The following is a 17,073-nucleotide window of genomic DNA, read 5'->3' on the forward strand; positions in this document are numbered from 1 at the left end:
GAAGTGCACACCAACGCAGTTGAGCTCTGCGATACAACTACTGGAAAGACATACAACTCTTCAGGGAAAGTTCTTCGGAAACTTTAGTAAACGCTACGCAGCTTTCCCGATTTTTGATTGCTAGCTGCTCAGATGATGCGACGAGGTAACACTGAGTGAGGCCAGGCCCTGTTGGAAGTGATTAGCATGTACTGTCTGACTGGACGCTTATATTAGCTTTTCTGACCACGAGTCATTAGACCCACTTTGCGTAGGAGGAAACTGAGGCCCAGAAAGGTTATAGAACTCGCTGGAATTGTTAAGTGGTAGGACTTGTATTTGCACCTGAGCAGCCAGCTTCAGGGAGCGTGCCCCGAATCCACTGCATTCCAGGCCCCTCTGTGTGCCGGACAAATAGGAGCCAGAGCTCGGTGTAGCTGGGCCTCACCCATGGGGGGAGATCCAGGTTTTATTCACCCGGCTTTGGGAAGGAGAACCTACACTATGGGTCAGGGCCGGGGGGCCTCTGACGACAGACAGGGCCCCTGATGTAGCCTGCAGGCCTGCAACAGGGCCATACTCAGGACACAACTTGCTGCGGGTTTGGGACCCCGTTTCTTCCCTCCCGTGAGGCTGTGGCGGTAAGACAAAGACCAGGGTGCCTGTGGTTTGCGGGGTACCCTGGCCACATGTGATGAGACGGAACTGTGTTACTCATCTCACGGGTGTAAAACTGTCCTCTGACAAACTTTTTAGAGTAGAAAGTAAGAAACCAAGGAGCTTGGGTGCAAGCGGGACTTTCCCAGAAGAGACGAAGTAAGACTTTTTTGATCACTGGAAACAGGGAGGGAGCTAGAGGGAGGCCAAGGGAGCGGAGAGGAGAGCAGCATGATGTTGGGGACCACCCAGGCCACGGCGTGGCCCTTTCCTGTGACTCCCAAATCCAAGGAAAATGAAGGGCAACTGTTAAGAGGCTTCATGTGACCAAATTTCCTACGGAAACCAGCAAAGAGAGAGTGAGCAGCATTCCGGGACATCACAGGGAAGAGGGTGGGGTGACAGGGTGCAGACACACTGAGCAGTGAGCAGGGAGCCCCGGCCAACAGCCGGCTTCACCTAGAAGCCCTAAAGGGCTCTAGATGGGGTTCAGAGGAAAGAAAGATCGGATGCACAGCTCGAAAGCCCGTGTCTTGTCCAGGCCTTCTGTTACAGGGGGAAAGAATGTAAGACTATTGGCCCAAGCAACAAATATTAAGCCCTTACCGTGTGCCTGGCCCTGCTCTGGGGATACAGCCATGAATCCTATGGGTGAGGTTCCTCCTGCCTTCCAGGGACTGACATTGCTAGCAGGGAACAGAATGTCAGGAGTGATGAGGGCTCTGAATAAAAATGAGAGCAAACCCAAGACAACCCAAATGTCCATCAGCAAGTGAATGGACGTGACAGTACCTCCATCCAACTGCAAGTCTACTCAGTAAAAAACAAAAAGGCGATGAGTCACTGACACGCACAACATGCATGAATCTCACTGACGTTACGCCGAGTGAGAGGCGGGACACGGATGAGCACAGGCTACCCTGTTTATGAGACCCTAGGGAGGACACACATTTGGCCTCTAGGGAAGAACACAGACCAGCAGGGGGCTGGGATGAGGCTGGCATGGGGCCCACGGGAGCTTTTGAGGGGTGGCCACGTTTTAGACCGTGAATTTTCACATCTTAGGAATCAAACTGTACACGTAAAATGTGTGCACCGGGTGGCTTGAGAACTAAATCAAGCTGACGTAAGCTAAATAAAGCAGAGTCCGGGGATAAAGTATAAAGGACCGCCCAGTTTTAGATGCCCTGGTCAGGAAAGGGCTCACGGCAAGTTTGGGTAGAGGCCAGACGGAAGCCAGGAAGGAGCCATTGAAAATCAGGGAGGAACGCTCCAGAAAGAGGGACCAGCCAGGGCAAAAGCTACCAGACAGAATGAGCTTGGAGTGACTGGTGGAGAGCGCGTGGGCCAGCGTGGCGGAGTCGGGGAGTGAGGGAGAGGTCGCTGGCCGGCTGGCCTGCAGAGGGAGCCGGCGGCCGCGGTGACCGGCTGCCCGCCAGGGACCAGCCCTGCTGTGATGCGGGGGATGCAGCAGGGAGCCCCACTGTCTCTGACCCCAGAGAGCTGGCATTCTAGAACATCTAGCTGGCATTCCGATTTTCCCTCCAGTATGATAGGAGGCCAGCGGAAGGTTTGCAGAGACGAATGCTGTGACGAACGGTTATAAAGATGAGACTGGACCCTTTTTCATTTTAAGAGGAGAGCTTCTCATCTGCTGTGTTCACGGCGGGCCTGGTTCCTGTGAGGGCCCTCTGGGCTTGGCAGTGGCTCTGCTGGTTTGCTGGATGAAGATAAGCAGATCGTGGGTCCTGCCAAGCTTCCCTGGTCCCCTTATCAAGCCTAAATTTGTGGTTTTCACATTTCAAAGGAGTACGTTTTGAACGTCTGGTATGGGATGAAGGCAATGTAGGGAGTAAAAGGATCAGTGGTTACTGGTCAAGAGTCAGCGAGCACCGTCACTCCCAGTACAGTGAGCGCGCCAGCACCCCTCCTTCTCAGAGCTGTTTCAGAGAAAGATTCCCACGAGAAACAGGGAGACAGGCCAGGACGAGGCAGACACAAGGCATTCCCTGGTGGGCGGCACTTCCTGGGAATTCTTGGAGGGGCCTTAATGCCAGTATCCACAAGCCACATGAGGGCCAGCTCGGCCTTGTTCACTGCTATAGCTCTATGACACATGGCACACGGTAGTTGCTCAATTAAATGTTGGTGGAGTCCAAGGTTCCAGCCCACCTCTGGCAGAATGATGTATCCATCAAGGGTCTCCTGGGGAGACTGTTAACCCTCTCACATGCAATTTTTAAACACACACACACACAAACACATACACACACGTATATAAAATTTCTTTTCCATTACGGGTCATTGCAAGAAATTTAATATAGTTCCCTGTTGTTTATCTATTTTATATATAGTAATGTATATCTGTTAACCCTGTATTCCTAATCTATCCTTCCCTCCCTACCTTTCCTCTCTGATAATCATGGTTGGTTTTCTAAAATTCTTGTGTGTGCATGTGTGCGTGTGGCGGTCATTAGGTTTACTTATTTATTTTACCAGAGGTACAGGGGGTTGAACCCAGGACCTTGTGCATGCTAGGCACCCACTCTACCACTGAGCTATCCCCTTCCCAGGGCTCACATGCAGTTTTTGAGATCAGGCAGAAACAGTTGAACACCCTAAGTCCTGATCTCCTATTTTCGAGACTTTCCCTCAGTACAGAGAAGTGTGCATGCCCAGTTTCAAGGGAAATTCATAGCTTCGTGGTGTCGACCACTTTCTCCTTTCATTTAACGTGTGTTCCTAGCGGGCGCTGTGTACACAGCTGTAAATCTGTAAGAACCTAGCACAGGGTCACAGCCGCTAAACCTCCAAGGGGCAGCCCTCCTCAGTCACTCCTGGCCTTGTAAGAGCCGGTTCTGAAAGGAAAAGCTATGTCCTCGTTGGTGAGTGATGGCTAAAGAAAAGCACGTTTTCTAAAAAAGAGGGCCACCTTTATAAGAAGCTTTAACACAGCCGCACAACAAGGGGGATCTTCTCTGCCCTCTGCAGGGACGATCTTCCCCTCTTTCTTTTCTCTTTATCTGCTTAACTCGTCTTCCAAGAGTCAGCTCGGGTAGCAGCCCCCTCAGGAAGCTGCCCCCAAACCCTGCACAGATTAGAACTGGTGGCCTGTTTTATGCTCTCACACCTCCAGTACCCAACTCTAGGAAATGATCATAGCTAACATTTGATCCATTTACTGTGCAAGGGACAGGAACCAATTCCATAAACGATACACGGTGTTGACTTCAAAAAATGTACAACAGGACAGTGCTTGCAGGACGCCTGCCGTCCACCCTTCTCTCAGCTCACAGAGAGCGGTGCTTGGACTGGACACAGCTGGACACACTGGACGCTGCATCCCAGGAGAGACTCTTCGATCCCCTGCCACCTCACATATTTATAAAAGGATTGAGAGGAGACAGGAATCACTTGACCAAGATGGAAGACCCTGATCTTTGCAATTCGGATTAGAGTCTTGAAGACGACCAGTGAAAACTCAGTTTGTATACCAGCCCTGGTTTCTGCCAGAGGCCTTGCCACCTTCCCTGCGGAGACCTCCGGTTGCTAGGTTACCTGCGAGTGAGCGGCAAGGGCCGTGGACCAGTCAGACTGATTGATTCATCTCCACGGGGTGCTCACTATTCCCCAGGCATTATCTCATTTATTCTCACAACAAGCTGATGAGGTCTGGTCCTCATCTTTCGGATGGGGAAACCGAGTCTAGAGAGTCCTGTGCACAAACCTCCAGCTACTACAGAGCAGAGATGAGATTCAAACCCAGGCCAGGCTGACTCTAGCACATCAGTGCTCATCTTCCACCCAGGACTGCATCTCACAACCCTCCTGACGTGATGCTGCCACCGCGGCTTAACTTGTCAGGTCCCTGTCTTTTTAAAATGCCTTTCATCTCTGTATCCCCAGTACAGACACTCAGTGAATGTTTGTCGAGCGCACGAATGGACTGATTTCACATTTCGTCTTCCCTCAAGGCGATGACCTCACCACGCTGCCTTTTGATTCAGCCCAGGGGAAGGGTGGAAGGCACAGCTCTGAAGACCAAGTCAGCCACAGTGCTGGGGTCAGGGTCAGTGAGACTGATGAACACCTCAAGGCGATTCCATGAGGCACCAAAACTCTACCACGAGGTCAGAAGAATAGAGGTTTTTCCCTCTCAGTGCCTGGCCAGTGTGACTTCTTATTTTCTGTACATTCCCCTCCAATTGTCTTTAGCCAGTGGTTTATCAAAAATGCCACATCTGGCTCCTTGCTCTCCCAAGACCAATAGGAGGGCTGCTTGTGAAAATAAATCAAATACATCACGGAGGAGAGGGAGTAAGCTGGGAACGTGCCCAGTCTCAGAACAGCTTCCCAAGCACCACAGAGGACCAGAATCACGGGCTGGGGGCTTCTCTCTGCCTGGCCTGAGCCTTTCGCCAGGCAGCACTGTGACCTTGGCCAAGGGACCTGGACCCTCCGAGTCTCCACTCTCTGACCCCCAAGAGGAGGTTAGTAAGATTTCCTACCTCTGAGGGTGACTGTGAGCCCGGCCCAGCTCTCAGAAAGCACTGGATCAGTGTCAGCTATCCTTACGGCTACTGTGACTGTTACAGAAGTTTGACGTATTGTAACTCCTTCATGCTGCGCAATTCTGCTCTTAAGAATTCATCATAAGGGAATTATTAAAAAATAAATGAGCATAAGCCGGCAAGGATGTTTACTGCAGAAGGACTACAATGTTGAAGAAGGGAGCTTGGTTAAAGAATTTTAATCTATAGAATGCATTATTTTGAGGCATTTAAAATGACTTTGTGGAAGACTATTCAGATTTAGAAAGATGTTCCCTACGTATTACTATGCAAAGAATCAGGGTAAAAATGGTACATATGGTATGACCCTCTATTTGTAAAAATGATTACTCTATGTAAGCAGAAAATAGACTAAAACAGACTCAAAATGTTAATGTTTTCTCTTTTTTCCTGTCATCATCGTATATTGCTTTTACAATGAGAAAACCACAAATACAAGTTATCTTTTAATAAAGTAAATGAAATTTGTTTTGTTTCGTTTGCGGGCTTGTCAGGTTTGCATTACGGATGCTTTGATAAACAGGATAATAATAGCTTATACCGTTTCTTTGTGCTGGCACGGTTCTAAGTGCCTTATACAGATTACCTCGTTGACATCTCATAACAATGCTATGAATGCATAATGTTACTCTCTCCATTTCACAGATGGAGTAACCAAGGCACAGAGAGGCTGAGGGACTTGCCCAAGCTCACACAGCGTGGAAAAACTGGAAGGTGAAATTTAAGATCAGGCCATGGGGACTGGCCGACGTACACCATTATGCCCACGTTTGCCTGTGTCTGGAACAGCTGCATAGGCATGACACAGAATGTTCATTTAAACTTTACTTGTACTTCTGTATTTATAGGTTTTAAAAATTTATTTTATTTATTTTGGGAAGGTAATTTGGTTTGTCTCTTTGTTTGTTTATTTAAATGGCGATACTGGGGATTGAACCCAGGACCTCGTACACGCAAAACAGACATTCTACCACTGAGCTATATCCTTCCCACTAAAAACTGTATTTGTATTTAAAGACCCACACCGTCTTGGCATATACAATGGGATCTAGTTATCTGAGGATATTTGGAGTTAATAAAAGGCCACTTAAAAGGAATGTCCTTAACAAATGGGAAAATGATTGATGAGGAATTTATCTTGAAAAAATAAAACTGTAATTAGATTATCAGAGAAATGCAAATCAAAACTACAATGAGGTGTCACCTCACATCAGTCAGAATGTCCACCATTCAAAAGTCCACAAATGACAAATGCTAGAGAGACTGTGGAGAAAGGGGAACCCTTGTACACTGCTGGTGGGAATGCAGTTTGGTGCAGCCACTGTGGAAAACAGTATGGAGATTCCTCAAAATACTAGGAATAGACTTACCGTATGACCCAGGAATCCTGCTCCTGGGCATATGTCCAGAAGGAACCCTGCTTCAAAATGACACCTGCACCCCAATGTTCATAGCAGCACTATTTACAATAGCCAAGACATGGAAACAGCCTAAATGTTCATCAACAGATGACTGGATAAAGAAGATGTGGGATATTTATACAATGGAATACTACTCAGCCATAAAAACCGACAACATAATGCCATTTGCAGCAACATGGATGCTCCTGGAGAATGTCATTCTAAGTGAAGTAAGCCAGAAAGAGAAAGAAAAATACCATATGAGATCGCTCATATGTGGAATCTTTAAAAAAAAAAAAAAGAACATAAATACAAAACAGAAACAGACTCATAGACATAGAATACAAACTTGTGGTTGTGAAGTGGGTAGGGGGTGGGAAGGGACAGACTGGGATTTCAAAATGTAGAATAGATAAACAAGATTATACTGTATAGCACAGGGAAATATATACAGGATCTTGTGGTAGCTCACAGAGAAAAAAAAGTGACAATGAATATATATATATGTTCATGTATAACCGAGAAGTTGTGCTGTACACTGGAATTTGACACAACATTGTAAAATGATTATAAATCCATAAAAAATGTTAAAAAATAAAGTAAGTAAAAATAAATAAATTAAAAAAAGAAAAAGAAAACTGTAATTAGGAAAGTGTTTCTTTTTTTAAATCCTGTATTAGGAATATTCAGGTTATATCTGCAACTCCACTTTAATTGTTAGGTTCAACCCTGAGCTTTCATACACGCACAAACACGTGACACGAAACATTTCATTGTCTCTCAGCTTCATCGATTGCAAAGTGCCTCCTGTTTTCAGAGATGTCAAAAGAGGAACACTGCGTGCATCTCAGAATCGATGAAATACACAGGAACAGCGCAGCACCACTGTCATCTGACTGAGGCAGCACAATCCAAAGGGACATTTCTGTCAACATACTGCTTATCAGATTCTCAAGGACCTCTCTTTACGTTATTATAATCACCCTCTTGAAAGTGCTGATCCTGGCACCTTCCTTTTTACCTCTCTCTGCCCCAGGATTTAACTGCGCTCCCTCAGCCAGCCCCACATTTACCAAGGCTTCCCCCTGGCTCTTCGAAGCAGACCTCCAGCATCACTTCCGTTGACTTACTGAACTTCTCGTTTGGGGCTTGAGCCGTAATTTCATTCTGTCAACGATCATGTTTACCTTTCGCCGCAGATGCTCCTGGAAATGACAGCCCGCGGACAGGAGAAAAGGGACGTGTCTGATTGCCGTGTCCAGGGCGTGCTTTGTGACCCTCAACTCTGACTCAGTTATTTCTTGTGTAAAATGGGGCTGCCCCTAATAGTGCCTATTTCATGGGGTGGTTGTGAAGATAAAATAATTCATGTGAAACAGTCCTTGGCACAGTGTAGCCCTCAAAGATTGCTGACTATTATTATTATTAAAACTATTATTAAATGGGGGAGGGACCTTTGACTGGAGGGTGTTTTTATAAGGCATCAGATGATCAGTGGTGATTTTTGTCTTATAACAACTTTTGCTTCCCTACAAAATATCCCTACTCAGAGGGGTTTCAATTCACATTTTAAAAGCTGTTAATTTTTGTGCAGCTCTTGCAATAAAGCTTTTCCTAATATCTCTCGACATGGATTTAAACTTCTGTTACTCTGTCGTTTATTAGGAAGCTTTAAGATCTGCAGTGGGCTTTCTTTGAACCCAGCTGATGTGTGCCTGCTCAGATAAAGCCGTATAAAGCAACTGCACTGGTGATCTGTTCAACCAAATGCCAGGCAGAGCAGAGGTATGAGTCGGTGTCAGGATGTGAAAGCAGGAACGCAATTTCACGTGAACATGTAGCTGCACCCCAATGTTCACAGCAGCATTATTTACAGCTGCCAAGACATGGAAGCAACCTACGTGTTGATCAATAGATGAATGAATAAAGAAGATGTGGTGTATATACATACGATGGAATATTACTCAGCCATAAAAAGGAATGAAACATTGCCCTTTGCAGCAACGTTTTTATTTATTTTTTAAATAAAGAGAGTCTCATAGCTTCTTTTAAGTTTGGGATGCAATCTCTCTACTTCTGTATCTAAGGCAAGGGATGAGAGTAGTTAGATGTATTAAGTGATTTAACCTTGAAACGATTATCTTCTATCGCTCCTCTTTCAAGCTTGTGGATCAATTTAATTGAAGACTAGCCAGGGCCTGTAAGGGAACCAATGAAAGAAAATCCAGGTGCTATTTGCAACTCCGTATGTATACTCATTGGGATGTTTCTCAGGACTGTGCAAACAAAACAAAGTACAGAAATAAGTTGACTCCTGAGAGAGATGCGAGATGAGAGTCATCATCTCTAATCTCTCAATGCTTGTTTTACTCAAAACTGACTCAAGCCTGTTACAGATTCACTTTTCTTGGAAAGAGAGAGATTACTGAAATTAAGAAAAGCGTAGAGAATATGGTGACAAATTACCCATATTTCAACCACTCAAATGAATATATGTTAACACTGTGTCATATTTATTCTCAGTCTTTGTAAGTGGGCATGCGTGTGTGTGTGTGTGTATGTGGAGATGGCGCGGGACCCGCCTTACCCTTAATGCTTTATTATGGATAAAAACAAGTACTTTTTAGATCTATTCTCAGTATCGCTCTCCTCACCTATTCCTACAGGTGACCAACCTCGTGAGTTTAGTTTCTCTCTCTGTGTCTCTATTAATGCATATATAGCTACACACACACACACGTACGTACAATAAACACATGTATACAGAGGTTAAAATATTACAATAATAAATATGGATTTGAATTACAGACCATGCTTATGCTAATAAAACTGCCACGCTCATCTGTGTTATATATGGGGTTCTACAGAAGATTTCACTTGAAGATAAAGGTCTTTGCCTAGAAAATTTGCACACCCTTGAATCACAGCACGTCTGAGACTCTGCTCAGTCAAAACATGTGATTCAGTGCTGCCCCCTCTTACACATCCCTGTCTTCTCTGCTTCCGACCTTCTCCCCGAGTTCTGAGTATTCAGTCATCGCCCGTTTTGAAAAGCATCCAAAGTGCCCTCCCCGTGTACCCGCCGCAGTATCAGGTCCCTTGTAAAATTCAAGCATCTCCTGAGATGCCTCCTGCTCGTGGCTTTCCAGGAGGGCACCCGCTGGTCTAAGTAGCAGTTTCTGCTCCTGCCAGGAGGCATTCTGATAATCACAAGGGGTCTCTCAAGGAAGACCTTTCCCGAAGCATATTTAGTCCGATATGGAAGAAACCAAGGTTCTCTTGGTTTCACAGAATCTTTCTCCATACCTCCTCAAGCTCTTTCAGAAAGGAAGGGTCTGGAAAACATATGCTTCCCTCCAAACTGAAATTAAATTGCTACATGACTTGTTATGCAAGGTGACAGCCAAACCCTGGTATTCCCTCCCCATTAAGCTCCCAGGGTGCAGCTCCTCCTGCGGAGGAGACGTGAGGTCCAGGGAGGGCCCTTCTGTCTGGGTAACGGGCGCTGGGCGGTGGCATGGCGACAGAACCAGGGCGGCTCGGAACACACGGGTGTCCCAGTGTCCCAGGGATCCAGTCAGCTCTACCTCTAGTGGAAACTGTGTGCAGTGCATTTACTTGGGCAAGAGGGATGGGGACAAGGAAAGGGCGAGTTCATTTTCAAATAAGGCTCTGACCTGGAAAGGGCTAAACCGAGCGGGCAAAAGCTAACATCACTCATCTCCATCTATAAATTTGCTTTTTAAAAAATGTCATTTAGGGGAATTCTGCTGATGAGAACAAATAGGAATGTTTGCTCAGCTCATTTGATCTGGGTCTGGGCATGCTCCACCTGCTGTATTCGCATTGATTTGGTGCGATCGTGGGGCAATTCGTGGTGTCTTAAACAGCTCCCTCCTGCCGCTCAGTGTGTTTAACGTGTGGATGGGTTTACTTCCTATCCTGCAGACACATCTCAGGGTAAAGCACTCGGGTTTGACAGCATCTGCTTCTATCTTAGCGTCATTTCATCCCCGCTACCTCCCTGTAATCAACCCGCTGGAGCCGTGAGCCCACCCCACGCTTCCCAGTTGCCTCTGGAAGCCACTGGGCTCACGGCTCCATCAGTCTGAGTGATGAAATAGGCATTTTTAATATTTGCTAAACAGGATTGTGGAGAAGGTGAAGTCCCGGCAGGGCTCCCAAGCGCTAACTGCGTCCTGTTGTCTCCGGTTAATCATGTACCTAATTTGCCGATTATTGACTTGTTCTCACACAGGATTTTACTTGGCTTGACAGATCAGCCGCAATCAGCGATGAACTGTCAGGCAAACGTGCTCACTTGCCTTCACCACCCAAGAGCCTCCCTTGTAGCTACAGCTTCTGAGATTTCCTTTGATGCCTAGCACGGCAGCCGGCTCAGATGATCACTGGTATTTTTAACGTCTCGTCTCTTTCCTTTCCAGAACTGGGGTCACGCAAACCCGACAGGGTCTGTAGGACTTTGGATACTTGGCAAGACGTGCTAGGCTACCTTCCACTATCCCCGTGAGAACCCACGTGGGTGTATAGCAAAGTGATTCAGTTACACATACCTCTACATCCATACTCTTTTTATACCTGAAATGTAAGTCAACTATCCCTTAATAAAAAAATGAATAAATAAAAAAGAAACCTAACAGAGAAAAAAACTCCCCAAACCCCAAAATAAACAAGAAAAGAATTCGAGCTGGTAGTTTGAGAATGGTTTAGATTGACTCTTTCTGTTTTGTCTTTTTTAGCATAGTTCTTAAAAAAATGCAATGCAGAGTATAACAATGCTCCATTGAAAAGACAATCTAATATCTCCCTTTCAAACTCACAAGGCTTAGACAATAATATCTATTTTCTGCAAGAGTTTGAGCAGAGAAAATGGGCACTTCCATTCTATTGCTGGTGGGTGGGGGCGTAGGGAGGGTAACTGGTATCAACTTTCAAAAGGACCATTTGGCAATTTGTATAAAATCCTTACAGGGTTACTTTCAGGATAAAAATTAAGGGTGGACACAAAGACTAGCCACAAGGACAGGTGCCCCAACATTTGTTGTAAGCCAGAAGAGCCTCTCACCGGTATTTCATTGGTATGTCAGGCGTTCCTTCACCCACAGGGGTATCAGAGGACCATACTTCCTGCTCGTGGAAGTCAGGATATGACTCGCTTTGTCCACATGAGAAGGGCTTAAAGGATCTGTAACACCTCCAAGCAGAAGTCTTTGGGGGACTGGTGCATAATTCACCATCTTCTCCTTCCTTTGCTTGGGGTACTAGTCATGGAGGTTCCACAGCTCTGCGCCCTTGAATGAGGCTGACACTGAGCAAAGTCCAGTGTCACCTGAAATGAACACGTGGAGCAGGGGTTCCCAACCTCAGTGTCTTTGACATTTGGGGCTGGATAATTCTTTGTTGTGGGTGCTCTCCTGTGCGTGTTTACCAGCATTCCCAGCTGCCACTCCCAGTCAGTGGCAACCTCTTTCCAGGGTGACACCCAAAAATATTTCCAGGCATTGCTAAATGTCTCTGGGGTGGGGGCAGAACTGCCCCTGATTGAGAACCACAGATATAGGCCATAAACAAGAAACAGCCTCTGTTGTTTTAAGCCACCCAGATTCTGAGTGTTTCTGTCTTATTTTTTTTTTAAACTGCTACTGATATGTTTTTTTAACAGCAAAAACACTATCTAAATATTTAGCAAAAGGGGACTGCTTCCAACTATGGGTGTTTTTACTTCCTTCTGTTTTTCTGTGCTTTTACAAATTTTCTGCAACGAAAACAGTTTGTCTTTTGATAAGAAGAAAAAACTAGAAAATTAATTTTGCTTTAAAAATCTATATTTGCATCACTGCTTATCTACAGTCTTTGCTAGGGCCCCACAGGATTTCCAAGTACAGTGAAACACTTGTGCACCATAGCTTTATAATGTGCTTCTGTTTGCAGAGTGTTTTCCCGTCCTCTTTTTGTTGTGGTGGTGGTGGGATTACAGCAACACCGTGAGGCAGGGGAAACTGGGGCTAAGAGAGGTGAAGGTGTGTGTCCCAGGGTCCCTGGCTAATACGGAGCAAAGCTTCCATCCTCAGTTTTCTCTCTAATTTCAGGACGTTCTCCCCTATGCCGCGCTGCCTCTGTATCTCTGTAGAAAGCCACTTTCAAGAAGTCATCTGGGAGAGACTCTGATTCTTGGGAAATTTAAACAGGTAAGAAAGGATTCTCCTCTGTATTTAATATCCTTGGACAAGGATACTAAACCATGCAGGTACTTGGTCAGAGCATAATACTCAATAAAGTTTAAGCACAGGCATTTTATGCAATGCAGCCAATGGAATTTCGTGTTCTCCCCGCTCCCCACTTCTTTCTTTTTCTTTCTTTTCAGCTCAGATGAGTCACCTTGGCTAGACTGCCAATCCCCACAGAACTTATGTTCCTTGATAGGATATGCCGATAGAAATGAGAAATTCTATAATGGTTTGAGACGTGAGTTAGTCACCTGTCCCTGCGAGGAGCTAAGCGCCGTCTCCTCCAGGAAATGTAGCTCATCAAATGGACACGAACGCTCGTAAGGACAGCGAACGGACGGGAGACCGTGTAGGGAGCTGTTTTTCCCTCCCTTTCTTTTTTAAAGAAGCGCCCCTATACTGTGTCTGTCAACTGCACTGCGTCTCGCTTACGTGACCCTCCAACACACAGCGAACTCCCAGACTGGCAGCTGGACTGAAACCCTCAGCGCGCGGCAGCCCCTATGCCTTTTCATTTCCCTCCCCTTGACACGTGACGCGGCCGTCCCTGGAGTGGAGCTGTTTTGAGAGGACGATCGCTAGAACAATCACCGGCTTGGCAGGAGATGGACAGTGTGGGAGAGCCACAAAAGGAGGAGAGACATTGCCACTGAGGGTGTGCATCCTGAATGCCACAGCAGTGGGGACGCTGGGTGGTTTCCACCTGCTGTCCACCATCCCTCAGTTTCAGAGTGTTACCACCTTGACTGGCCGTGACTGTTGGCCCTCCTATGATCCTCATTGCTCAGAGCATGCAAGTGAAGGGGGGTCACCGTGCTTTGGAACAATGTCAGGAAGGAATGCTTTTCTCCAGCAAAGCTCCTGGCGTCCAACTGGCCGAGAGGAAAGTTACGCGTGGCTGCGCCCAGAGGTATGTTCCTACTTCCTCGAATGATGCCAATAAGCAGATTTCACTGCTGTCAGCCCTTCATTATGTGTCAGTAGAAACAGTGGAGCCTGAAGGCCTGGGAGACCACCTAACAATGTGCACAACTTCCCAGACCAGCACCCTGCCATCTGGCCAGAAGTTACAGAAGCGTGTCCGGGACTCCTCTGAGCTGAAGTCCTCTCTTTCTCTTGATAAGAATCTCTTGGAAAAGCAGGTGGGGTTTTTATATCGGGAATTCTGCTTAGTCAGGGGCTAACTCGTCTCTGGATGATCAGCACCTAGACCAGTAAACGTTTATCTATATGGATGAATGGGGGACTTACACAGTATGGGCTGTGTATGTAATACCAACCCACATAGCCCACCCTGCTCAAAAAAGAAATAGTCCTTTTAGTCCCTTAGATCGGCCATTCCCAGCTGCAAGGATGGGACTGCAAATAAATTTCCTTTGGAGAGTCAACACTGGTCAATTGCTGGTGGCTGCCTTGACGGTTCTCTTGGAGGTACCTGTGCACCGAGTCTAGTGAGCAAAAAGTGTGGTTATCGATTAGCAATGTCTGCATGAGCTAAAGACAAAGAAATGGTGGCCTGACTGCTTTGCATTCGCTAATGGGTTTAAAGCTTTAAATTCTTCCAATTGAATTTTCTAGATGAATACCTTTCCAGCATGTTTTGAAGTCAGCTTGGACTGGATGAAATGGGCGGTTAAGGGTATTTTTCCCTCCACTGGTGTATTTTCCTCATGTATTTCTTTATATACTTGCTGGATTTGAAAGCAAATGAGGCGGGAAAACACTACTTGGTTTTCCTTAGGATGTAAAGTTCTTCCTGGAAAAGAAACCAAGCTAGTATATCTGCTGTGTGGTGCAACCATCGCAGCGATCTAATTTCAGAGCATTTAAACCACCCCTAAAAGAACCGCATGCCTATTAGCAGGCAGTCCCACTTCCCTCCTCTTTCACCCCTGGCAACCTCTAATCTCTTTTTTGTCTCTATGGATTTGCTTCTTCCAGACAATAGAAGTGGAATCATACAATCTGTGGCCTTTTGTATCCGGCTTCTTTCGCTTAACAAAATATTTCCAAGATTCATCCATGTTATAGCCTGTCATAATATTTCATTCCCTTTTGTGTTTGAATAATATTCCACTGTATGGAACATATCCCATTTTGTCTCTCCATTCATTAGCTGATGGACATTTGGGTTGTTTCCACTTTTTGGCTATTGTGAATAATGCTACTATGAACATCTGTGCCTATTTTTAATGAGAAATAATGTTCTCCATCCTCTGTAGGAATATACCTAGCAGTGAAATTGCTGGATCATATTGTAATCCCGTGTTTAATTTTTTTGGAGAACTAATGAACTTCTGTCCACAGTGACCATTCCATTTTGCATTCCCATAAACCATGTGTGAGGGTTCCAGTTTTTCCACATCTCTGCCAACACTTGTTACTGTTTCTCCTTTGATTGTAGCCATCCTAGTGCGTGTGAAGTGGTAGTTTTTGTTTTGTTTTTTGTTTTTTTTTTTTTAAACTCATGGCTCTACGACGCATGCTCATACCTGGGCGTGAGACGGTGGAAGTCCTCTTCTTATGTAAACGCCGAAGAGAGCATCCTTCCCGAGGGAGATGTTGAACTTCAAGAACTGGGGTTGGCTGATGTGAATCTGTGACCTCCAAAACACGCCCGGGGGGACCTCCTGGGTCACCCGCCGACCAACTTCTGCTTCGCCGCTGTCTATGCTGCTGTTCTTCAAGGACCAGGAAACTGGAAAACAGGAACCGAAATCAAGTCCGTGACATTTATGTATGTTAGCTGGCTCTATGTTTCTGTTTGATTAGATGCCAGGATTTAAAAAAATATATGACAATTAAACTCACAGCATCTTCTCTTTAGGTCAGAGCTTAAAACATTTCAGTTTAAAATAACAAACCTATAAACTCATACCCCAGAGCATCTGAAATATTGGCACAAGGCTGCCTGCAACTTCTGGGATTGCTCTTTCCCGATAAACTATTGTAAGAGCTGGAGTCCGATAAGTACGTGTAAAGCTTCCAACAACCCCACGTATGACTGGGACATAAAACGATCAGCAGGGGAGGGGAGAGTGATATTAATTTGGCACCAAATTTGATTCTTGCAGCCTTGGATTATTCTTTCCAGCCACAAACAAGTCCAATATACTCTGACATCTTCATAAATTAAAAAAAAAAAAAAGAAAAAGAAAAAGCAGCAGTGAACAAAAATCAGTCCAAAGTAAATAAAGTAACTCAACAGAAAAAGCTGACTTGCTCTCAGGCTGACCCAGTACTGGGTGTGACCCCTTCCTTGCCAGAGGGAAGGACTTAGGAACCATGTAGAAACCACACCCCTCTCCCCATGACGCTGGTGTGCCTCCGTTGCCTTACTCGAAATCACTTATACAGAAACCAGTGGTTGCCCACGCTCAGCATCCTTCAGAACTTTAAAAATAGGAGCTCCACGTAGCAGCCTTTAATGAGGAAGAGTGTGGAAATGGATATATGTATGTATACACATGACTGGGACATCGGGCTGTATACCAGAAACTGATACCTTGTAACTGACTATACTTCAATTAAAAAAAAAAAAGTTTATGCTACTTAAAAAAAAAAATAGAAGTTCCAGAAATTCCTATTTTAAACAGCGGATTTCTTAATAACAACAAACCAGCCAGTGTCTCCTACACTTCTGAGGGTGGTTTCCTTTACACATACAGAATTAAGGAAAAGCTGGGAATTACACGTAGTTGCCGGAGAAAAACAAGTTAATTGCTCTCTTAGAACCTCATTATCCTCCTCTCTAAAATGGGAATGAAACCTTGCTGGAAGCCAGTTTTACACAGGTCATTTGTGATTCCTTCAGATGGATTCTGAACTTGAAAGAAAACACAAAATCACAATCTCTTATCTTCCTGAGAACTTCTAACCCAGTTGAAACCAAATACAGAAAGAATCAAAGACATGTTGGTTTGGAGGGTCTCCCTAATTTCTCATGGATCACTCTGGTGGTCTTGTGGATCTGGAAACTTCTTCAGCCTGATGGGCAAGGATGGGTAGCAAGCTCCCTTCCCGCATAATGGAAGCACACTTCTGAAAATGTTTATCTGTATTTGGCCAAAAACATCACCGAAGTATTGGTCAGGAGAGGTCATAAGGTTTCAGAGCTTGCAGGAAAGGTGAGAGAAGCATTCTGACTTAGCCGACCTGGCTCTGTGACTGTCTGGCCACTGCCTCAAGGCAAGACTCACCAACGACCTCAGTGCCAGT

At 45.5% G+C, this 17,073-nt stretch overlaps 1 protein-coding gene across 7 annotated transcripts in view; it reads right to left on the minus strand.

The window, feature by feature from the left end:
• The window catches only part of TENM2 (teneurin transmembrane protein 2), a 462,232-nt gene that overhangs the window by 170,516 nt on the left and 274,643 nt on the right, over nt 1–17,073 (minus strand). For all 7 annotated transcript variants that reach the window (XM_072947258.1, XM_072947260.1, XM_072947265.1 and 4 more), the window contains one exon: nt 15,348–15,553. In XM_072947258.1, the coding sequence (XP_072803359.1) occupies nt 15,348–15,553 (206 nt within the window). The remainder of the gene's footprint in view (nt 1–15,347; nt 15,554–17,073) is intronic.

This window comes from Vicugna pacos, chromosome 22 (assembly GCF_048564905.1).
Source record: "Vicugna pacos chromosome 22, VicPac4, whole genome shotgun sequence".
Lineage (NCBI taxonomy): Eukaryota > Metazoa > Chordata > Mammalia > Artiodactyla > Camelidae > Vicugna > Vicugna pacos.